The sequence below is a fragment of the Neoarius graeffei genome, chromosome 15 (assembly GCF_027579695.1).
Source record: "Neoarius graeffei isolate fNeoGra1 chromosome 15, fNeoGra1.pri, whole genome shotgun sequence".
In the NCBI taxonomy this organism is placed as follows: Eukaryota; Metazoa; Chordata; class Actinopteri; order Siluriformes; family Ariidae; genus Neoarius; species Neoarius graeffei.
Genome location: NC_083583.1, coordinates 12219605 through 12245256, shown reverse-complemented (window position 1 = coordinate 12245256; position 25652 = coordinate 12219605). Strand labels below are relative to the sequence as shown.

General features: G+C 42.1%; 1 protein-coding gene across 2 annotated transcripts in view; it reads left to right on the top strand.

The window, feature by feature from the left end:
* The window catches only part of tdrd3 (tudor domain containing 3), a 100586-nt gene that overhangs the window by 5047 nt on the left and 69887 nt on the right, over window positions 1-25652 (top strand). The window contains exons 1-4 of one of the 2 annotated variants that reach the window (XM_060940857.1): window positions 1403-1488; window positions 4456-4612; window positions 5938-6003; window positions 11517-11677. In XM_060940857.1, coding sequence (XP_060796840.1) covers window positions 4565-4612; window positions 5938-6003; window positions 11517-11677 — 275 coding nt within the window. In that variant the 5' untranslated portion in view covers window positions 1403-1488; window positions 4456-4564. Of the gene's footprint in view, window positions 1-1397; window positions 1489-4455; window positions 4613-5937; window positions 6004-11516; window positions 11678-25652 lie in introns of those variants that run through there. The other variant, XM_060940856.1, reaches the window with a different exon arrangement.

Below are 25652 nucleotides of genomic sequence, written 5' to 3'. Positions count from 1 at the left end.
TTCTCATGTGTTTGGAGAGCTACGCTCTTTTTTTTTTTTTTCCCCCTCTCTTTCTTTCTTTTTACTTCATTTCCCTGCTTATTTCTGCTACATGCAACCCTAGACAAATTAACACTGCCTTGTTTCACTGCTCAGATGGGTTAACAAACACTGACCCATTTACTGTTTGCTATATCTCATCTCATTATCTCTAGCCGCTTTATCCTTCTACAGGGTCGCAGGCAAGCTGGAGCCTATCCCAGCTGACTACGGGCGAAAGGTGGGGTACACCCTGGACAAGTCGCCAGGTCATCACAGGGCTGACACATAGACACAGACAACCATTCACACTCACATTCACACCTACGCTCAATTTAGAGTCACCAGTTAACCTAACCTGCATGTCTTTGGACTGTGGGGGAAACCGGAGCACCCGGAGGAAACCCACGCGGACACGGGGAGAACATGCAAACTCCACACAGAAAGGCCCTCGCCGGCCCCGGGGCTCGAACCCAGGACCTTCTTGCTGTGAGGCGACAGCGCTAACCACTACACCACCGTGCCGCCCCTGTTTGCTATATATTTTATCAAAATTGCGTTAACTGATAAACTAACCTGAAATGAAATGATCACTGCAAAGTCTGGAGTACTCTGCTGGCTCCCAATCCTGTCTCTTCACAGCTGTAATCCCTCTTGTTTGGGTCAGTAGTAAACCGGTAGTGATGTGTCGGTCGCGAACGATCCGGTTCAAAGAGCCGGCTCTTTGAAATGAACGACGGGAGCTGGCTCTTCGGTGGGAGCCGAGTTTAGGAGCCGAAAGAGCCGGCTCCTTATAGTAAGAAGAGCCAAAAGAGCCGGCTCCCGAAAAAGAGCCGAAATTCCCATCACTAGAAACCGGTAAAAGGAGCGTCCTGCACGCTGTCCCTGTCTGTTGTGGCAGCCCACAGCACAACAAGCAAACACCATGGTTATTTATAGAGTGCTTACTGACAAATTAATCTATTCTAGGTGCCTGTAACACGTTTTTTTTTCAAGCCGGTTCTCCCTCTCTGTCTGCAGCGTTAGTATGTAGCTTGACGTTCAAAATGGCGGACACCGGGGCGTCACGTGACCCTGTGACGTCAGGTGAAATACCTCAATTGAAGCAGCGCGCGACAAGCCTCAACAGGAACTACGGGTGACTCGCAGGGCCAAATTAGAATTTGCGTTAACGGCACTATTTTTTTTTAATCGCGTTAAATTGAGATCGCGTTAACGCGTTATTATCGTGCTAACTTTGACAGCACTAGTTTTTAGCCATTTTTGGTCTCCAGCATTTCTTTCCATGTGCCTCAGACTTTTGCTGTATATCCGAAGCAGATGTGCTGTTGAGTGAGCCATTGTTCTGATTCACAGATTTCTGTCTTTCTTCCTGTCAGGTATCTCACAGATGAAGGACTAGACGAGTGCAAAAGCTCTTCAGAGAAAGAGAAGGCGGTGCCCAATGACATCATCACTGTAGCATTGAATGTAAGTCTGTATGCAGATGAAAAGTGTCTTATTAATGTCTGATAAGCAGCTACATGTACAGAATGATGATAAATAGATCCTAGGGGTGTAATGATGCACTCCATTCACGGTAATGTCTTCACGATTCGATACGATTCTCAGGATATGCTGAACAAAATTTGAATGAAGGAAAATTTCTGTCTGATATTTTTGTCTGTGTAAAACTCAGTAAATCAGTGATTGCTATGAACAAAGGTTTAATATTGTAAACGAAATGTCCTACAGGTTCATTATATCTGAAAAATAAATATATAAATTCTTCCAAAAATTTAATTCAATAAACAAAGTCTCTGATAAAGGATGAAAATGATCAGTGGAAATAATAATTATTATTATTAAGTGTTGCCAGGCAAAACAAACCTCGCCCGGTAGCACTTATGATGAATACGAAGGACGACATTGTGAAAAAAAATGATTTTGACCTATTTGGTGACCTTGACCTTGATTTTGACCTTGCGTGTGAACATACGGGGCCAATCAACATGGTTCTGATTCGCACACCATACTGCTCTCAGCCAGTCAGAACAAGATATCGCAAAAAACCCGATTTTGACCTTTTTGGTGATCTTGACCGGATGACCCTCAAAATGTTGGCGGTTCTATCTGAGACCAATGCCCATCTATCCTGAAAGTTTCATGAAGATTGGTCTGGCAGTTTTCCTGTAATATCATTAACGAAGAAACCCCACCGAAAACAATACTTCGCCCCCTGGTGGACTCCGTCCTGGGCGAGGTAATAATGATGGTTTAATATCAGAGTTTCCACAAATATGGCTCTTCACCTGATATAAAAGCTAAATATACATACTCTATTAATGTTAAAAATACTAATTGTTAAACTTACAATATAAAATATATAAGAGAATTTCCTTGCCTGAGATCCCAAAAAAAACCCTTTTACTTATAATACTAAATATTGGTGATTATATGAGAAATAAGTCAAATTTGAAACTGGAGTGATACTAATAATTTTTCCTCTATTTGAGACAAAGTGAAGGAGTTAAACAATATAATTACCTAACAGATAAACAAAAAGTGTAATGTAACAGTGATAGTATAACGGGGAGGGGAAGAACTGTGTAGCAATAAACAAATTAATAATGAAAATATTATAAACAAAATGAGCTCCATAGCAGCACCCGAGGCGTCGTTTTAACCAGAAATAGAGCTCCAAAGGCGGCTAAACTGCCCGTCTGCCACCTTTTGACTAACTGAGTTCCATGTCATTTGAAGGCCAATGAAGAGCTCTTTTTAACGTTGTTGTTGTTATTGCGAGTCTCTTCGGGCAGCTTGCCTTTCTTGCCAGGCTAATGTCAGATGTGGGATGCCACTCCTACCCATCCCTTGCTCTGGCTTGTGCAACCCCAGTGATTGGGTAAATGTGTTAATGTTTATGACATGGTTGTGTAACTACATCACCTGTAGAGGACTTTCACTGCCGTCATAGATTTTTGTTTATCATGCAGCGTCTGCCATACTGCTGGGCAACCAAAGAAACAGCCGCGGCTAAGCATGCACCGATACTGGCATCGGCATCGGCCCCGATACTCCACTAATATGCTCATACTCGTACTTGTCAAACAGTTGCCGATACCATGAACCGATACCAGTGCCGATCCCATGCGCCGATACCAGTGTTCCCCGCAGCGCTTTTTGTTCCATTCGAGAGAGAAAAAAAACTGAAGCATTGTTGAGCTCAGGCTTGAGCATAATATGATAGGCTATACCATGCGCCGATAGTGTTCCGTGAAGCGCCTTTTGCCAGCGTCCGTTCGAGGGAAAAAAAGCCTCTCCCAGGAAAAAAATTGTAAATCTCAAGCATTGAGCGTAGGCTAATTTCGTCAGAAGACAAAAAAAAATTGTTCGACAACAAACCATTTTTCCATGACGAAGATGTGTTTGCGTAGTCATGAAACAGTGCCGTCACAACATCTTTCCCCAACACTGTCATTTTAAACATCTCTCCACACTCCACTCCCTTTCGCTGCCATACGCAGATAGGCCTATGCTAAGATCCCCAACGTTGTCCTTTTTTAATGTTGGCTATTCGCCTAGGTAAGGGTTTTGTAGGACAGGCTACTCACTAACAAACAAATGAAAATCGGATTTTTGTATAGGTGAATCCAACCGGCAGAGTTTTTAAGTACGAGTTTAAGAGTGAAGAGTGAGAGAGAGAGCTTTAAGAAATGGCTGATTTGAGTTTTCCAACTTGTTTCAGTTGAGGGCAACGCTAAGACCAAGGAAATTGATGTCCCATCTACAGGTATGGAGCTCCACGAGCACGGGACGCGATGTTGCGAATGGACAGCAACAGCGTCTGCCTAACAAGTTCTGCGGCTGAGTCTTCTTCTCTATACACTCGTTCATGACTAGTTGTCTCCCTCTGCTGGGTACTGAATGTCAGTGCGCAGAGTTGTAGTGGGTGGTTGCGAGCATTGCGGCGGCCCGCGGGTGTTAGATTATAGATATGTAGGTAGCCTATATTTTAATAACATCAACGGTATCGGTAGTACTCGGTATCGGCAAGTACTGAAATGATAGTACTCATACTCGTATCGGTTTTCACAAATGTGGTATCGGTGCATCTCTAGCCGCGGCAATTAATAATGAAAATCGAGATGACTGCGGTCAGTACAGTCTCTCTGAAATGATTAAAAATTTAATTATAACAGCAGATCGTGTTGTATCCAAGAGCTGAAACATGTAGGCATGACAGATCCATATAATTTACCCACAAACATTTATTTATTCTGCACACCTCTCTCTCTCTCTCTCTCTCTCTCTCTCTCTCTCTCACTCTGTGCGTGTGTTCACCGCTTCAGATGGGTTAAATGTAGAGGAGGAATTTCGCTGTGCTTGAGTGTACGTGTGACAAAAAAAAAAAGGCTTCTTAATTTACCCACAAATGTTTTTATTCCACTTGAAAAGTGTTCGGCAAACCAGCTACTGGATTTGGGACACGATGACATCCTGTATTTGGGACTTCTAAATACACCAGAGGTCCTTAGCAGTATTTCGAGGCAGGTTTCATGCCGGAATGTTATGGGAAATTCCTGATAAAGAAAAATACCGTATTATGACAAAGGTAAGCTCAAATATGGACTTCTAATAGTAATAAACAAGTCAGGGCCTAGATCTAGCATATTTTATGGTGCTTAGCCAAATCTACATTATCCGTACATAAAACATGCTGCTAGTCTTGCTAAGACTTGGCCGTTTGGTCAACACGACGAGTTTGGCCATGTTGAAAATCGCTGTGGGTCAAGTGCTGGATGAATTCATCCGTCGCAACCGTGAATGCATCCTTGAGGCAGACTTGCGTGGGCTGCCAGGGGTTACCATAGCATTCTGTCGCAATCAAGCTCAAAATGTTCATGGAACAACATTCTGCAGAAAGTGAAAAGTTTGCCTGCGTGGCTTATTTTGTCTTGCCGTGGCTATGCCGTACCTCGGCGGTGAAAACCGTACACACTGCTTTAAGGCCATATGTCGCTGCCGTCACCCAACCGGCCTCAACCACGGAGGCAACTGCCACCCAGCCATCGTTACCATCGGCAACCGTAATGGCTACTATCGCGGGTACGGTGGCTTCATTTGCATATTTACGCCGTCCACATTTACGCGATGGATCACCTCCAAAATCTGCCAGAATGGCCACGTTAAGGCCCCAGACACAGTTCTTGTGGATCAACCGGCTCTGTTTGACCTTCGAGTTAACTTATGTGTTCACAAAGCAAGGAATAAAACACATGCTGTGGTATAAGAGGAATAAAACCACTTCAGGATGTGCCGTTCGAGGAAAATAACCGGCTTCAGCATCGGAACACCACACCATCGTTGATTGTTTTACTGTAACAGCACATCCTGAAGTGTTTTATTCCTCTTATACCAGAACAATTTCCTAGTGATTACAATATTTAATTAATTAAAGCACAACAAATCTCTTTTTTTTTTTTTTAAATTCATTTAATGTTGTGTAACATCCTCAGAGCAAGTTTGTTCCTGTTCTCGGTTATAAGCAGTCGTTCTTGCACCACAACTTTTTCTTCCCCCCCCCCGTCTTGAAGCTAATAAAACAAAAACGAACCCAGTTTGTCATGTGACCCAGGCTTTTCCCTGAAGGCTTTCCCTTGACTTGCTGATTGTTACAAAGCGCTGGCACTGGAGAGTCGTTCTATAAATCTTAAATAAACACCTCCTTCCAGAAAACCTGAAACATATCGATACGATAAATATAAAAATAAAAGCGTTTTAATAAGTCAGAAGTTTTGTGGTATTTTAATTAGGAGTAAAATATTTCAAGGCACACCGTCGCGTGTAAACGTGTGCGACGTTTGTGTCGTAAAAGATCAACGGTCAAAACGGATCAACCTGGATTGTTCATGGATTTGTTTTGCTTCTCGTTTACAGATTGATCTGAGATCGATTGGAAAAGGTTTTCTGCCTGCTGATGTCAACAGTGGCAGAGTGGAGGAGGTAATTTTACTGGAGTGTGTGTGTGTGTGTGTGTGTGTGTGTGTGAGAGCTCATGTGTGTTTGCAGTATTATTCCGGTACTTTTGCAGAGTGGCCACTGGATGTCCCTGTAGGAAGGTAAATGAGCTGATGCATGAATTATTTGTTGTAAGCAGTCATCTTTCCTCCTTTCTTGATGGAATGAAATTACAGGAAGTACGCGACCGCGTTCAGATCATGCTCACCGCAGTCCTTGTAGTTACGATGTGACATTTGGAAACAGAGTGCTTTTTGTAATTGTCCAGTCCTAATCCAGCCATGCATTTCTGGGAGGTGTAAGAGTACCTCCCCCCCCCCCCCCCCCCCAAAAAAAAAAAGACTTGAGACAGTATTTCTGAGGAACACCTGGAATGAAAGCAGTATATGGAAAGAGTGCGTTTGTGCAGTAATCAGGAATTCATTCATTTATTTATTTTATTAAATTTTTTTGGGGGGCCACAGATAACTACACACACACACGAGGGGAAGTCAAGAAGTTCTAAGACAAATTAAAAAAAAAATTAATTTATGAAAATAACAAGGCTATTTCTCTCCATATCCTCCATTTAAGTCTAAACACTTCTGCAAGCGATGTTTCCATTGGAGAATTCCTTCTTTGTATTCCTTTTGAAATTATAACATCGGTCTTAAAACTTTTTGATTTACCCGTGTGTGTGTGTGTAGTACGTATATGTGCATGTGCTGGATATGAGCAGTCGAGCACTCTGATTGGCTACTCTACTACTAGGATATCAGCTCATATACCGTGAGTAGAGAAAAACGAAATGGCGGCACGCGTTGCTGAACCAACCGAGGACAAAATAAAAGCTCGACTCGAAAACAAAATCCCCAAAATTAAGTATTTAGAAGAATATAGTCCACCCTCCTAGTATCGTCTGTTCCACACTCCAGCTCAGTCGGTGGCAGTAGTGCACCTTTTAAGTTGGTTTGCCAACCACCAAAAAACCCAAAATAACTTTTTTTTTTTTTCCCCAAGAATTCTTCTTCTTCTTCTTCTTATTATTATTATTATTGCATTTTTCATCAATTGCTCTTGTCATTTCGCTGGCTTGTTTACAACCCCGATTCCAAAAAAGTTGGGACAAAGTACAAATTGTAAATAAAAACGGAATACAATGATGTGGAAGTTTCAAAATTCCATATTTTATTCAGAGTAGAACATAGATGACATATCAAATGGTTAAACTGAGAAAATGTATCATTTAAAGAGAAAAATGAGGCGATTTTAAATTTCATGACAACACATCTCAAAAAAGTTGGGACAAGGCCATGTTTACCACTGTGAGACATCCCCTTTTCTCTTTACAACAGTCTGTAAACGTCTGGGGACTGAGGAGACAAGTTGCTCAAGTTTAGGGATAGGAATGTTAACCCATTCTTGTCTAATGTAGGATTCTAGTTGCTCAACTGTCTTAGGTCTTTTTTGTCGTATCTTCTGTTTTATGACGCGCCAAATGTTTTCTATGGGTGAAAGATCTGGACTGCAGGCTGGCCAGTTCAGTACCCGGACCCTTCTTCTACGCAGCCATGATGCTGTAATTGATGCAGTATGTGGTTTGGCATTGTCATGTTGGAAAATGCAAGGTCTTCCCTGAAAGAGACGTCGTCTGGATGGGAGCATATGTTGCTCTAGAACCTGGATATACCTTTCAGCATTGATGGTGTCTTTCCAGATGTGTAAGCTGCCCATGCCACACACACTAATGCAACCCCATACCATCAGAGATGCAGGCTTCTGAACTGAGCGCTGATGATAACTTGGGTCGTCCTTCTCCTCTTTAGTCCGAATGACAAGGCGTCCCCGATTTCCATAATGAACTTCAAATTTTGATTCGTCTGACCACAGAACAGTTTTCCACTTTGCCACAGTCCATTTTAAATGAGCCTTGGCCCAGAGAAGACGTCTGCGCTTCTGGATCATGTTTAGATACGGCTTCTTCTTTGAACTATAGAGTTTTAGCTGGCAACGGCGGATGGCACAGTGAATTGTGTTCACAGATAATGTTCTCTGGAAATATTCCTGAGCCCATTTTGTGATTTCCAATACAGAAGCATGCCTGTATGTGATGCAGTGCCGTCTAAGGGCCCGAAGATCACGGGCACCCAGTATGGTTTTCCGGCCTTGACCCTTACGCACAGAGATTCTTCCAGATTCTCTGAATCTTTTGATGATATTATGCACTGTAGATGATGATATGTTCAAACTCTTTGCAATTTTACACTGTCGAACTCCTTTCTGATATCGCTGCACTATTTGTCGGTGCAGAATTAGGGGGATTGGTGATCCTCTTCCCATCTTTACTTCTGAGAGCCGCTGCCACTCCAAGATGCTCTTTTTATACCCAGTCATGTTAATGACCTATTGCCAATTGACCTAATGAGTTGCAGTTTGGTCCTCCAGCTGTTCCTTTTTGTACCTTTAACTTTTCCAGCCTCTTATTGCCCCTGTCCCAACTTTTTTGAGACGTGTTGCTGTCATGAAATTTCAAATGAGCCAATATTTGGCATGAAATTTCAAAATGTCTCACTTTTGACATTTGATATGTTGTCTATGTTCTGTTGTGAATACAATATCAGTTTTTGAGATTTTTAAATTATTGCATTCCGTTTTTATTTACAATTTGTACTTTGTCCCAACTTTTTTGGAATCGGGGTTGTACATTCTAAGCAGAAATGATTTTTGTCTGACGTTTCATATAAAGTTTTTATTTATAAAATTTGTAAAAAAAAAAGTACAAATAAAAATACTCTCTCAAAACCCAGTGAACGTGGATAGAATAAAAGTTATTCCACTCAATCTCGTCGTACATGGCTTATAGACAACTCGGAGCTACGCAACTCGTCAGCGCTCAGCTCACGTACGACTCGATTTTGTGGAATAACTGTTATATGAGGAAATATTGATAGGATTTCTTTTTTCTTTAAGTTGTATTTAGAACAGAAGAGTGTGGGATTAAATATTTTAATCGATTGACAGTCCTTGTATGTGTGTGTTTATAATTTATATAATTTTTGTTTTTTCTTCATCAAAACCTGTTTAGTGTGTGATTTGTTAACTCGTCACTAAAAATTGGATATGAAACCCATGGGTGTGAGAATGCAGTTGATTTTCTCAAATGGTTATCATGTTCCAAAATCTCATCCCGCCTTCATGATTTCAAGCCAACTGAGTGCGACTTGACTTTACAAAAAGGATTCAGGTTACATAGACAGGGGAAGCCGGTATTCCAAGTGAGGAATAAAACACTCCGAGTTATGCTGTCAAAGGAAAATGATTCACAACACGGTCATGCAATGTGGCACAGCATGAAGTACGGTTACTGTTCCCATTTTGAAGGTGGTTCTTCTCCATTAATGTCATTTTCTGAAGGGTTTTATTCCTCTTATACTACAGACATTTGCTAACAGTTATGTTTTCTATTTATTAAAGAATGATGTAGGACTTTTTTTTTATACGTGTAATGCTATGGAACGTCCACAAAACTGGTTCGTTCCTGTTCTTACTTAGTATCTCTCTTTATATCCTCTTGAAGTTAGAGTACCAGTCGAAAGTTTGGACACACCTTCTACAATCCCGATTCCAAAAAAGTTGGGACAAAGTACAAATTGTAAATAAAAACGGAATGCAATAATTTACAAATCTCAAAAACTGATATTGTATTCACAATAGAACATAGACAACATATCAAATGTCGAAAGTGAGACATTTTGAAATTTCATGCCAAATATTGGCTCATTTGAAATTTCATGACAGCAACACATCTCAAAAAAGTTGGGACAGGGGCAATAAGAGGCTGGAAAAGTTAAAGGTACAAAAAAGGAACAGCTGGAGGACCAAATTACAACTCATTAGGTCAATTGGCAATAGGTCATTAACATGACTGGGTATAAAAAGAGCATCTTGGAGTGGCAGCGGCTCTCAGAAGTAAAGATGGGAAGAGGATCACCAATCCCCCTAATTCTGCGCCGACAAGTAGTGGAGCAATATCAGAAAGGAGTTCGACAGTGTAAAATTGCAAAGAGTTTGAACATATCATCATCTACAGTGCATAATACAGGGGTGATAGCATTCCGGCGCCGCGCCGGATTTCCGGCGTACCGTGGCTGGGGGAAAAAAAAAAAATAAATCTAGTTCGCCCATTGTCCTGTGTCACAGGACAATGGGCGAACTAGATTTTTTTTTTTTTTTTTCCCCAGCCACGGTACGCCGGAAATCCGGCGCCGCGCCGGAACGCTATCACCCCTGATAATATCATCAAAAGATTCAGAGAATCTGGAAGAATCTCTGTGCGTAAGGGTCAAGGCCGGAAAACCATACTGGGTGCCCGTGATCTTCGGGCCCTTAGACGGCACTGCATCACATACAGGCATGCTTCTGTATTGGAAATCACAAAATGGGCTCAGGAATATTTCCAGAGAACATTATCTGTGAACACAATTCACCGTGCCGTCCGCCGCTGCCAGCTAAAACTCCTATAGTTCAAAGAAGAAGCCGTATCTAAACATGATCCAGAAGCGCAGACGTCTTCTCTGGGCCAAGGCTCATTTAAAATGGACTGTGCCAAAGTGGAAAACTGTTCTGTGGTCAAAATTTGAAGTTCTTTATGGAAATCAGGGACGCCTTGTCATTCAGACTAAAGAGGAGAAGGATGAACCAAGTTGTTATCAGCGCTCAGTTCAGAAGCCTGCATCTCTGATGGTATGGGGTTGCATTAGTGCGTGTGGCATGGGCAGCTTACACATCTGGAAAGACACCATCAATGCTGAAAGGTATATCCAGGTTCTAGAGCAACATATGCTCCCATCCAGACGACGTCTCTTTCAGGGAAGACCTTGCGTTTTCCAACATGACAATGCCAAACCACATACTGCATCAATTACAGCATCATGGCTGCGTAGAAGAAGGGTCCGGGTACTGAACTGGCCAGCCTGCAGTCCAGATCTTTCACCCATAGAAAACATTTGGCGCATCATAAAACGGAAGATACGACAGAAAAGACCTAAGACAGTTGAGCAACTAGAATCCTACATTAGACAAGAATGGGTTAACATTCCTATCCCTAAACTTGAGCAACTTGTCTCCTCAGTCCCCAGACGTTTACAGACTGTTGTAAAGAGAAAAGGCAGGGCTCAAAATTCACGGTGGTCCGGTCGCCCGAGGTGACTTAATTTGTCATTTGGCGGGTAATTCCTGTCACTCGCCAGCCCGGCTGGCTAGTTGAAAATAAAAAATATATATGAAGCGAAGATTCAGACACACCGTCAACTAAAGCCGCCACATATTAAGCGTGTGCCGTGTCTGTGTTAATCGATTGTGTTAATCAAACCCAGAACCTTCTTGCTGTGAGGTGACAATGCTAACCACTACACCACCGTGCCACCCTGTTGTTATAATTGGTGTTAATTAACTTTGTATATCAGTAATGACTCTCTTTTTCATATCCTTCTCATTGTTTTATTTATTTATTGGGTCAGTTGAAGGGCCCATGTGTCCTTCAGGTGCTAAAGATACGCAATGTCACCGCCCCAAAAGAACATGAGGAGTCCCAGGCTGCTCCCAGAATGCTCCGCCTCCAAATGACTGACGGACAGACCGCGTGCACAGGGCTGGAGTTTAAACGTCTGTCAAAAATTAGGTAAGACCTTCACAAATTTATGAAACGCATTGCAAATTTAATGGCGATCCATAGCTACAACGCTTAATGCTGTTCTTAAGTTAACTTCGTCATTAGTTTGTGAGGATTATTTATAGATTCCGAACTGAATTCACGGTTAACTGCAAAAGAACGAAAAATACTCATCAAAATGCTCTTTTGAAAGAGTGTCAGGCCCCCCGTCCTCGGACATTTATTTCTGATCTGTATGTGGTGGGTGGGGCTATATTGTGGGTTGATGAAGTCAGCTAACTCAAAAAAAAAAAAAAATCAGAATTAGCAGTATGCTTATGTCGGCTTCCTGCTTTACTGTGTGTTTGTGTTTTTATATTAAATATTTGTTAAAGGGTGCCAGTACTTTTGGAGCGCAACCTGATCGCAAAGGTTACAACACAAGTCTGTCAACATGAATCCTCTCTTAAAAAACAAAAGCTGCCTCTATATAAACCTGTTGCATTCTTTGCAAACATGGTGCGCGCTCAAAGAAAATATCGGCACCCTTTATGGAAAGAAGGAAGTTGATTGGCTTTTTAAAAAAAAAAAGATTAATTCTGGTTGAATTAATGCATGCTTGTCTTTAACCGTGGCCAATGATGTGTTCATTAGTCTATTTTAATACATTTGAGTGCAAAAGTTTGCATCCCCTTAGAAGACGTACAAGTTTAAGTTATTGTAACGAGATTTTTAGTGTTGTGGGTTGATAATAGTAGGCGTATCAGATGCTCGCTGGCCATGGTGTGAAAATTGTCCATGCAGACGTTCATGTAAGTTTCCAAATCTGTCATTGCTTCACTCTTGAATATTTTTTATCGTGAATATTATCATTAAAAAAGCTCATCTCTGCTTTCCAAAGAAATGTATCTGGTTAAGATCTGTTCAGTACTTTGGGAGGGTTGAAGTCGGTACAACAGAGTAAAAACTCTGCCAGCGCTTTTCTTTTTGAATCACGGGAAAGCGGTCAGGCCCCCCCCCGATCGGTTTCTGACTGCATTACTCGTCAATATCAATCAGAGAACTTTTATAGTGATGTTCTCTCGTTCTCACTGTTTCTGATGAAGGATTCAGCAAAATTTTCCGTCTGCTAGTTTTGATGTTCTGATTCACAGGAGACTTTGAAGTGAGTTTTCATAGCTTTACCTACTTATTTTTCCAAATCAAACTGATTCCTGTAAATAAATAACTGTTTTAGAATATAACTGGAGTTGTTGTGATGAAAAATATTGAGATCTTCGTGGTCGGAATGAGGTTTTAAAAAACCGGAAGTCAGAAACGCGAGTGTCGATTTCAGTTGAGTTAATGTGAATTGTTTATTGGATGTGGATCAGACAGTTTTTTTCGAGGTTCGCCTTGAAAGCTGTGAATATTAATCGAAATAATCATTTATATTCTTTCATATAAACACTAGTAGGCCCTACTTTTGAGAAATACAAAGGTCTACAGAGCACAAAGAGGGGATTAGAAATAATCTTTTATTACTTTTTGTTTTGAGCGTACCGATTTAATGGGTTTTTTAATCTAATTTGCATAATTAACACTAATTAAAAGCTAATTTGCATAATTTTGTTTTGACTAATTTTTCACATTTTGTATTCAGTATACAACCATCTATGTGCTGCCAGTTTCCATGTAAATATCTTGAAAAGTTATTAAGGAAAAAACATTTAATCTCATTGGTTAATGAGGCCCATTTTGGACCATGTGACCCTCATATAGAATATTGCAGCAGTTTTATAAAAATTAAGTCGCTTCTTCAGTCTTTGACTTGTAATATCTTAAGAACGGATAAACATATTTTAATTCTGTAAAAAGTATGTTGTTCTGCGTTAAATTCTGAACTCAGTGCAACCAGATTCAAGCAATTTGGATAGATTTTGAATTTTCACCTGATATGCCTAGTAACAGTAACCTCGCTTCATCACACCACTCCAGAATTGATTATTTTTCTTTCACAGCATGTTTGGAAGTCTTTATTTCTTACTTATGACTTGCTTGTACTCTGATTTTATACATGATCTTTGTCAGTGAGTTGTAATATGATGTCTGTGGCAGCTTGGGCAAACAATTTTATCGAGTCATGACTGCAGGTTGTTTAAACATCAGTGAGGTTTGTCTGGAAATGATGAAATTCTCGATCTTAAAATACAACCCTGTTGCGTGATGTTTGGTTTTCAGAGGTGGGAGAATTCTGCTTCAGGGTCAGCCTCGTTATTCAGCTCTCAATAGATGCAAGTACCGCTTCACTGCAGGAAATCCGAGATCAGCATTCAGGGCTTGTTTGGGTTCGTGAGCTGCCTAACACAGATGACTGTGACCCTTTGGCCTCTCCTCATTTCGCTTTCCTTTAACCCGTTTCACCCCTTTTCCACTCGACAATCCTCTTCCATTCCACCGTCGTATTTACTGCTGCGTCCTGGCACAAGCCGGCAGCGTGGCTCCCTTCCAGCCAGTACAGGTGGAGACTGGAGCATTGCACTGCTACGCTTGTCTGAGGAACAGACTTCTCTTTATTCATACACTCCTCCTGTCTCACTCTTCATCCATCCCTGTCTCCCTCCTCAAGGCTGGGAGATAATACGTCCTACTGTTCTCCTCCCCAGTGTTATAGCCAGCCTCCTGTTCTTCTTTTTTTTTTTTTAATATATATTGGCGTTGGTAAAACTAGGAGGGAATTATTTCTTTTTTTTAAATATATATTGACAGTGTTAAAATTAGGAAGGAATTATTTTTTTTTATTTTCTTTTTTTATAAATATATATTGATGGTGGTAAAACTAGGAGGGAATTATTTTTCTTTTTTTTTTTCCCCGTTTCTGTGCTCATCTCATCTCATTATCTCTAGCCGCTTTATCCTGTTCTACAGGGTCGCAGGCAAGCTGGAGCCTATCCCAGCTGACTACGGGCGAAAGGCGGGGTACACCCTGGACAAGTCGCTATCTGCGACCCACAAGTCAACATTGCATTTAGCTTGGTTCATTTTTTTAGGAAATGCCATGTGTGTTGCAAAATTAGGAACATTTTTGACATGTTGGTGAAGACACAAGTTTAAAGGAACAGTCCACTGTATTTCCATAATGAAATATGCTCTTATCTGAATTGAGACGAGCTGCTCCGTACCTATCCGAGCTTTGCGCGACCTCCCAGTCAGTCAGACGCAGTCCGACGCGCTGTCACTCCTGTTAGCAATGTAGCTAGGCTCAGTATGGCCAACGGTATTTTTTGGGGCTGTAGTTAGATGCGACCAAACTCTTCGGCGTTTTTCCTTTTTACATAGGTTTATATGAGCAGTGATATGAAACAAGTTCAGTTACACAAATTGAAACGTGGCGATTTTCTATGCTATGGAAAGTCCGCACTATAATGACAGGCGTACTAACACCTTCGGCAGCGCATTGATATCTGAGCTCCGTATCAATGCGCTGCCGAAGCGCGCAGAAGGTGTTAGTACGCCTGTCATTATAGTGCGGACTTTCCATAGCATAGAAAATCGCTACGTTTCAATTTGTGTAACTGAACTTGTTTCATATCACTGCTCATATAAACCTATGTAAACAGGAAAAACGCCGAAGAGTTTGGTCGCATCTAACTACAGCCCCAAAAAATACCGTTGGCCATACTGAGCCTAGCTACATTGCTAACAGGAGTGACAGCGCGTCTGACTGCGTCTGACTGACTGGGAGGTCGCGCAAAGCTCTGATGGGTATGGAGCAGCTCGTCTCAATTCAGGTAAGAGCATATTTCATTATGGAAATATGGTGGACTGTTCCTTTAAAGGTCCCATGGCATGAAATTTTCACTTTCTGAGGTTTTTTAACGTTAAAATGAGTTCCTCTGACCTTCTTAAGTCACCCCAGTGGCTAGAAATGTCATAATGTGTAAACCAAACTATGCCCACCCTTTGTGAACATTTGAGAATGGCGCGTCAAAATGGCGCGTTGATACGCTCTTCCCTTTACTACGTCAGCAAGGGAGATGATCCCCACGCCCCCCCTCTGGATTCCCACCCACTGTATGGATTGCCCGCCCAGCTCAAACGTTGCCACCATAGATACGTCACTTCAATTTTGTAGTGAGGAGACCATAGAGGACACAACAACATGGCACCACCTAAGCGAGCGAAACATGGAAGTTGCGCTGTACATGGATGTGACAACACAGAAAGGAGTCTGTTTTTACTGCCGACGGGAGAGCCCCGAAGACGCAGTGGCTTAATTTTATTTACTTCAATAATACGCAGTCGAGTCTACCTAAGACGGTGTATGTTTGTCGGAAGCATTTTCCTGATGAATGTTTCCACAACTTGGGACAGTACAGGGCAGGTTTTGCACATCAGCTGTCACTGAAGCCTGGGTCCGTACCAAGCATCCCTGCCTCATCAGCCACAAACACGAACAAGTAAGTGTATAACTGTTAAGTCGTTTTGCCATGTTTTAAAATCGGTGCAAACCGGGATATAGCCTAAATCACTACCTTTGTGTAAACATAGACTCGGTTTGATCGCGAACTTTATAACAGGAAACATAACCAACCCAATAATTCCTGTTTCCAGACATAACATTTCAAACTCACCGTTCTGATACGTCCTGCTGAAGTCGGTGATTTACAGTTTGTTCAACTGCTTGCGCTTCTGCTTCGGGGTCGGACTCCGGGTCAAAAGCGAAAGCTTGGACTGTTGCTTGACCTGCCATTGCTACTGTTCACACACAGGTAGCATGCCCGCAGCTTGGTCAAGCCCCGCCCCCTGCTTCTCATTAGCAAAACGACGCACTGGGAAAAGCGCTGAAATGGGGCTTTCTCCCAGGAGGCTATATCTACGTGCCGAGGGTTCATTTCGAGAAAGGCTGCGGATATAACATCCGGAAGCCTCCACGAGCCCGTTTAAAGCATCAACAAACCACCATGCCATGGGCCCTTTAATGAAAATATTGTGAAACTAGGTCAAAATGCATAATAATAAATTAAGGCAAATAATACTAGTCATTCAGTAAGAGCAAAAGTAATTGCACCCTTTCAGAAGAGGAAGGTTTAGTGTGTCGATGTGCTTCACTGGCTGAGGCGTGCTTTCACCGTTGGGTTGCCATTTTGTCATGTGCAGTTCTGAGCTTTTCCTTTTATGGCAGGGCTCTACATTAACTTTTGAAACCGCTTGTCCTGTCGGGCAAGTTGAAAGGAAATTTACTTGTCCGAATGTGAAGTTGACTTGTCCGAAGAAGTATTTGAGAAAAAAAAAACACAAGTAAACTATTTGTAACCCAACAATCTTTATTGCATTTGTTTCCGAATTCACAACATATGCATAATATCTATCTATGAATCAAAAGTAATCAGTACTTGATATACTGAGGCAAAAGTTCAAAAATATAGTAAAACAGACTGATTGATACCGTAATTCACCAATTATTATGCTGAAATTCAGAAGCAATATATTCAAATAGAGTAGAAATTATGAACATAAAATTTTAAGAACAAAATAACTATACTATGAGATCCAGAAACACTAATCATTATATACACACAGATCAGTACTCTGCAGTTCAGTAACAAATATCACAAAAACTAACATTATCATAAAATTTATGACTTGATGAGATATCACTAGTTTGGACAAGAGAAACAAACAACATTAATGCTACAAATAAAAACAACTGATAACAAAATTGACTGATTAATACTGTAAATCACTGATTATTATAACTAGATTTCAGTGTATCAAATGATAAGATTAATATATCTTGTTATGAAAACCTCCACGCCTCCTATTGACTCACAGATGAATGGATACAAATAAAGTTTCTATTCATCATCTTCATCTATCAACCCTTGAGTTCTGCTCCATCAATCGGACTCCATCAATCATTAATTTATTTATGAGAAATTGAAAAACAGAAAATTAAAATTATATATATTCATTTTTAAATTATTAATTTTGAATATATATCCTCCACTGATTAATTGTTGTCTAATTATTCAGTGTGGCTCCTGTATGGTATTTAATGGTCAAAAAAAAGATGATAATTTCAAATAATCCATAATTATATTTAAATTATAGAGCCCTATGTTTCAAATTCCTAAACTCCCATTACTAATTAGTTAATTAATACAGCCGGTAACCTAATTAGCAGCCATTTGACAGCTTGGTATTTCATAGATAACTTTCCCCAGTCCTACCTCACTTCCTGTCAATCCACACGCATGCAGGCGCACATTCCTCGCCACACGCTTGGCTATATAACGAACACCATCAACAACAATTCAAAGATTTGGAAATTACCACACACTCATCGTAAATATACAGTTGAATAATGATCCGGCCAACAGAAACGTCAACAAATCCATGTGTATGACACGATTAAAACCAATCATAAACGACCGTTTACTTTTCAGCTCAAGTACACGAAGCGGTATTGGCCGGTTTCGCAAGTGGAGTATTGCGCATGCGCACATCGCTCTTTCCGAATAGAAACATCCGGCGATTCATCAAAACAATATGTCGAGTGAGATCATGTGAATAAACTGATAAATTTGATATGTAACCCAAATATCGGCGTATTTTGGCACTTGTCCGACATTAAAGTGCCATTCCACCATTGGATGTATTCTTTGGCATAAAATACAATATATTTTATGACAACATGACTAGACAGAGAAATCTTTTAGCTTCAAAATGATATATCAAACATCATTTTTTGACAACGACAAGTATATTAATTTTGCGACCAAAGTCACCTACCCTTTTAATTTCCGCGCATGATGTCATCGGCAGGTTCCCCTTCTTGTGTACCACGTGTCGGTCTATTTTTAGACCAGGAAACCCCCAAAGTGAGAGAGTCATTTCTCCTCGTATATGGGGGCCAAAAAAATTGCGAAAAATTGAGTTAATCTTTCAGTTAGCTAAATTTATTGGTATTAGCTAGATTTATTGGTATTATTTTTATCGCGTTCTATCCGCCATTGCTGATATGTGCCACGTCACGTGGTACACAAGAAGGGGAGCCTGCCGATGACATCACGCGCGGAAATTAAAAGGGTAGGTGACTTTGGTCGCAAAATTAATATACTTGTCGTTGTCAAAAAATTGTTTGATATATCATTTTGAAGCTAAAAGATTTCTCTATCTAGTGATACCATTTATATATGTTGTCAAAATATATTGTATTTTATGCCAAAGAATACATCCAATGGTGGAATGGCACTTTAAGTATCACTTGCCCCGGACAACCGTTAATGTCGAGCCTTGCACGGAGTTTTGTGGGCGTTCCTAAACGGAAATGTGTCTTGAACATACATATGATTTAGCTTTTATCAACATGCATGCGTGAGTATCAAGAAAATCAGCGTTACTGAAGGTTTATTCAGTCTCGCAGGAATTTTTAGTTCAGGTTTCACTTTATGATGTGATTCATTAGAAAATCGAAATGTTTTTCTCTTTTTTTTTTTTTTTAAAGAAATTAAACATAACACATTTTATGACCTGTAGCTTCACTTGGCACCCCATTTTCAACAGTCTGGACCCTGATTTCCTTCGTATTGTGAAGTTAAGAGAGGTTTATCAGGGAGAGAGAGAGTGAGTGCAGTGTGATGCTTGCTCTGCCATTTAACGTTTTTTTTTTCATTTTTGTGCTGCATCTGTGCTTGATTAAAAATAAAATAAACCGCACAGACCTTCTGTTCTTTTGGTGGGACAAATGCTCTTTTGACAGTATGCTGAGTGACATCACATGGCCTAGTGTATGCTTTATTTTCTTAAAAAGCGCTGGCTTTTGCAACACAAACCAGCACAAATGCTGAACGTTCAGTATTCTTGAAGGCTGTGTATTTTGTGAAGATGCCCGAAATCTGTATTTTGTAAAATCATCTGAAATACAGAGGATTATTATGGGTGCTCTTTCACAATGCTGTTAGCCAAGCGCGCCAGCCAGACGCATTTCCTTCATACTGGCTTTTGGTTTCATTCCCGTGCCACAGCTGTAAAATGGCCGAGAGGAAAACAGCTCTAATTAGAGCGCCAGCGTCACGCATCAGAGGCTCAAATCCTGCCCCAGTCCTCGTTTCTAACGAACGCATTCAGAAGAGCTTGACCTGATCGTCAAGCAGACCGTTTGAGGCTACATCCACACGACAACGGCAATGATTATATATAAGGGGGGGGGGGGGGGGGGGTGGTATCCATGTCATCCTCAAGCTCGGGTCCTCTACCAGAGGCCTGGGAGTTTGAGGGTTCTGCGCAGTATCTTCGATGTTCCTAGGACTGCGCTCTTGTGGACTGAGGCTTCAGATGTTGTTCCTGGGATTTGCTGGAGCCACTCTCCCAGTTTGGGGGTTACTGCCCCAAGTGCCCCCACTACCACGGGGACCACGCAACCCTTGACCTTCCACATCCGTTCCAGCTGCTCTTTCAACCCTTGATACTTCTCAAGTTTCTCATGTTCCTTCTTCCTGATGTTGGCGTCAGCTGGGATCGCCACATCTATCACCACCACCCTCTTCTGCTCTTTGTCCACCACCACTATGTCCGGTTGGTTAGCCAGGATCTGTTTGTCAGTCTGGAAGCTGAAGTCCCACAGAATCTTGGCCCTGTTGTTCTCAGCCACCTTCTGTGGTATGGCCCATTGGGACTTGGGTATTTCTATTCCATACTGGTTGCAGATGTTCCTGTATACTATCCCAGCCACTTGGTTGTGCCTCTCCATGTACGCTGATCCAGCTAGCATCTTACACCCTGCTACTATGTGCTGGACTGTTTCAGGGGCTTCTTTGCACAGTCTGCATCTTGGGTCTGATCTACTCTGGTAGATCCTGGCCTCTATGGCTCTTGTGCTTATGGCCTGTTCTTGTGCTGCCATGATTAGTGCCTCTGTGCTGTCTGTCAGTCCTGCATTATCCAGCCACTGGTAGGATTTCTTGATATCAGCCACTTCCTCTATCTGACGGTGGTACATGCCATGTAGGGGTTTGTCTCTCCAGGTTGTCTGTTCCTCCTCCTCCTCCTCTGCACTCTCTTCAGGGTTCTGCTGCCTGAGACATTCACTTAGCAGTTCATCCTTTGGGGCCATCTTTCTGATGTATTCTCGGATTTTCGATGTTTCATCCTGGACCGTGGTCTTGACGCTCACTAGCCCTCGGCCTCCCTCTTTCCGCTTAGTGTATAGTCTCAGGGTGCTGGACTTGGGGTGGAACCCTCCATGCATGGTGAGGAGCTTTCTAGTCTTGATATCTGTGGCTTCTATCTCCTCCTTTGGCCAGTTTATGATACCAGCGGGGTATCTGATGACTGGTAGTGCGTACATGTTGATGGCTCGGACCTTGTTTTTACCATTCAGCTGACTTTTCAGGACCTGCCTTACTCTCTGGAGGTATTTGGCTGTGGTTGACTTCCTTGTGGCCTCTTCATGGTTTCCATTAGCCTGTGGGATGCCAAGGTACTTGTAGCTGTCTTGGATATCACCTATGTTGCCCTCTGGTAGGTCAATCCCTTCAGTCCGGATCATTTTGCCTCTCTTTGAGACCATCCGGCCACACTTGTCCAATCCGAATGACATCCCTATGTCATCGCTGCAGATCCGGGTGGTGTGGATCAGCGAGTCTATTTCTCGCTCGTTCCTGGCATACAGCTTGATGTCATCCATGTAGAGCAGGTGGCTGATTGTTGCCCCACTACGGAATCGGTACCCGTAGCCGCTCTTCGTGATGATCTGACTGAGGGGGTTCAGGCCTATGCAGAACAGCAGTGGTGATAGCGCATCTCCTTGGTATATGCCGCACTTGATGTTGACTTGGGCAATGGGTTTTGAGTTGGCCTCTAGGGTTGTCTTCCACATTTCCATTGAGTTCTGTATGAAGGTCCTTAGGTTCCTGTTGATCTTATACAGTTCCAGACATTCCAGTATCCATGTGTGTGGCATTGAGTCGTAGGCTTTCTTATAGTCAATCCAGGCAGTGCACAGGTTGGTCTGTCTCTTCTTACAGTCTCGGGCGACTGTTCTATCGGCCAGTAGCTGGTGCTTGGCTCCTCTGGTGTTACTGCCAATTCCTTTCTGTGCCTCGCTCATGTATTGAGCCACATGCTTACTCATTTTTGCCGCAATGATGCCTGACAGGGCCTTCCATGTTGTGCAGAGACAGGTAATTGGCCGGTAGTTGGATGGGATGGGTCCCTTCTGGGGGTCCTTCATGATTAGTACTGTCCTGCCTTGGGTTAGCCATTCTGGGTGGGTTCCATCCCTCAGCAGCTGGTTCATCTGTGCTGCTAGGCGTTCATGGAGTGCAGTTAGCTTCTTCAGCCAGTACGTATGGATCATATCGGGGCCTGGTGCTGTCCAGCTCTTCATCTTTGACACTCTTTCTTGGACGTCTGCCATTGAGATGGTTACTGGTTCTTGTTCTGGGAGGTTGCTGTGGTCAGCTCTTAGGTCCACTAACCATTGGGCATCGGTGTTGTGTGATGCCTTTCTTTCCCATATGTCTTTCCAGTATTTTTCCACCTCAGCTCTTGGTGGGTCTGACCGGTTGTTGTTCCCCTGCCATTGAGAGTACACCTTGGCTGGTTCAGTGGAGAACAGCTTGTTTATTCTCCTGGCCTCTCCTTCCTTGGTGTATCTCCTCAACCGGGTGGCCAGAGCTGTTAGTCGCTGTTTGGCAGTTTCGAGTGCCTCTGGTATGGAGAGTGAGTTGTACTTCCTGGGCGCCCCTTTATTCACCATGTTCCCTTTCTGTAGTTCAGCTAGCTGGCTAACTTCTCTCCTTGCTGCCTTTATCTTGGCCTCTAATCGTCTCTTCCATGGTGGATACTGTTTGTTATGTCCCGAGCCCACCTTGTGTCCAAGCATCTCCATGATTACTGTTGCTGTACTGTGTATCAGCTTGTTGGTCTCAGTGATGGTTCTTGTGGAGATTGTCTTCAGAGCAGCATTCACATCTACTAGTAGATCTTCTGAAGGTACTTGGCAACTCAGCTTCGGTATTTGAAAATATATATATATATATATATATATATATATATATATATATATATATATATATATATATATATATTTTTTTTTTAAATATCGTGTCCACATGGGCAACGGATCAGTAAAATATCAGGTTCATATGGCAACGCTTGCTGAAAACGATGCAATACACATGCCACACCACTATGTGCGCTGTAAGACGGTCCCATCGGAGACACCAGAACAATAGAAGAAGTAGACGCATGCGCATAAACCCCTTCTTCTGTAGCATCAGCCACATAAAGTTTTGATTATTAATCAGTAGCGTAAAACGAAAGACGTGGAAAGAGGAATGAACGGGGGTAGGTGGAAGCCGGTACGCCAACATTGTGATATCCTCCAGAATTCTTTAATGGTCCGGAATAAATTGAATGCTACACGTTGATGGATTACTTTGTTCTTCTACGCCCTTTTTGAGGAATGTATTGTCGGACTTAAACCAACATCTGAAGAGGTGAGATCGCTCCTTTTTTTTTTTTTCTATGTTTGCTGGAGGGATTGTTTTTGTTTTTGGAAAGCGCACGGGCTGTGCGCGGTTTGGTACTGCTTCCGCAGTGTTTGGACTAAAGACTCTGCCCTAAAGGCTATTCTCTCTCTCTCTCTCTCTCTCTCTCTCTCTCTCTCTCTCTCTCTCTCTCACTTTGCACCATTACACTATCCTAGTAAACTAGACCCACCCGCTTAGCGGCCAAAAATATTTTTGCCTAGCGAGTGGGTCTAGCCTCGCACCATATAAACAAAAACACCCCGGGCATCAAATCGTGCCCGCCAATCACAACGCAAGGTTTTTGTTTGGATTCTTTGGGCGGGCTTTTGCAGGAGTGACGACAAAGCTGCGCGACGCTGGAGAAAGCACAGCAGGAAAGATGGCTACGGCTAGTGTACAGCGCTCGTTTGACTCCGCTTTGGAATCAGTTTTAGAAGAATTAGACTTGGAGTTTTCGTTGAAACATGAGCAGGAAGAGGCTCTCCGCTCATTCCTTTTCAAGAAGGATGTTTTCGCTGTTTTGCCGACCGGCTATGGCAAAAGTCTGATTTACCAGCTGGCTCCGCTCGTAGCCAAAAGGATGGGGCTAATTTGTGCAGTACGAAGAATTAATAAACAGCTTTGAAACATTACTTTTTGATTGTTTCTTATTTTCCCGTTATTTTAAATTTAAGGGAAATTATTTCACCAAACACCACTAAATAAAAACTCAAAAACAGTTTAAGCAAACCCTTGAAAAACACTTGGAAAAAAAAAAAAAAGAGTGTATGTGGTACAGACTCCAAACTTGTGGTCATTATCTCCAAACTTCTTAATATCTAGAACCTGTTTATTAATTAATACGCATTTTGAAAAATTATTTATTTCAAGGTCTCCCCCACTGCTTTCTGTCGCTCTGACTACGTCACAGTCACTGTTGCGCTGATTGGTCAGAGCGTTGGCCTATACGCACAGAGACAGTTTGAAAGACAGCGGTTTGTTCCTCCTACCCCCGTCGGAAATGTCTACGGGTCGAGGCCAGACTAAATATTCACATTTAGTCTGGCTTGCCAGGCTACCATTACACAATAAATATTCACAGTGAAAATATTTTGTAAGCGCGTTTCATGAACCAAGTTATAGGATTTGTTGACAATTCGCATCGAGTTCGTTACACTTCTACCCGGCGTGAAGCACTGACAGTCATGTGGTTGTGACGTCATCGTGAACAAATCCGTTCTACTCATCCAGACGACTTCGCAACGGTGCCGTTGCCAGATTTTTTTTCACTCGGGAACCCGTTCTCAAAAGATTTCGTTTTGGGGTACCCAAAACGCCGGTGCCGTGTGGACGCCAGGCCGAAACGATAAACAATTTTATCAGCTTCACCTGAATCCATTGCCGTGTGGACAGGGCCTGAGTCAAGTGAAGAAAGGAGGGGGAGATTTTAACACAAGCGCATATGTAAACTTGCGCGCCGTGTCCTACTGAAATTTAGCAAGGAGCTCCATTCGAGGGAATGCACCAACGATTTTTTTTGGCATCCTCACTACTCTCTATCTCCACTGGCTTGCGGCTTATTGGTATGCTTGTGAGGGGGGAAATTGAGTTTCTTTCTCTCGCGCTCGCTCAGTCTCTCTCCCTCTCTCTTTTCGATAAGTTCACTTTAATTAAAATCAGTCTGCTGGCTTTGAATCTAAACTTGCACAGCTGATGTGAAATTTGGAAAGGGAGTCGGGGGGGTGGGGATTGGTTTACTTTTTCAAACAGGCAGTAAAAGAAAATGCAGGTTGGATCTGGCATCTAATCTAATCTGTACTGTGTTCCTTTTTTCTTTTTTTAATTGCTTGAGGGTTTTTTTCCCCCCTTCCCCTTTATTTCTGTTGTTTTTAATTTATCTTATCTATATGCTTTTATACTCGCAATGACTTAAGGTACATAAGAATTTCACTGTAATTACTTGTGACAAATAAAACTTGAGCTTGAACTGTTTATTTTTGGCCAAGTCAAGTTTATTTCTGTCGCGCTTTTAACCGTAAACATTGTCGCGAAGCAGCTTTACAGAATTTGAATGACTTTAAAACATGAGCTAATTTTATCTCTAATCTATCCTAAGGCATTTACCCTCGTTTTTCCTCAAAGGGAGCCAATAGTTTTGGAATGCACGTCGGTTGCCAAGAATGCAACATGGCCGTACGAACACAGTGCAGTTAAAATAGGTTCCTTGACTGACTGCATTGTGTTTTTATAAACAAGTGATGCATTCTTTGCAACAACAGTGCACTCCAAAATTATTGGCACCCTTTGTGAAAGCAAGCCTGCCTTAAAGGCGTCGTGCAGTAATTTCAGCAATCAGGCTATATCATGTGTCAATGTCGGGTTTGGTGGGTTATTCAAGCCCCTCGGTTTCCCGCGATCTCAGTGTCACGATGCGCCCGCTACAAGCATTTATAGTTGACGCGCACAGCCAAATTTAGGCAGCCAGCCGTTAACTAGGTGAACTTATG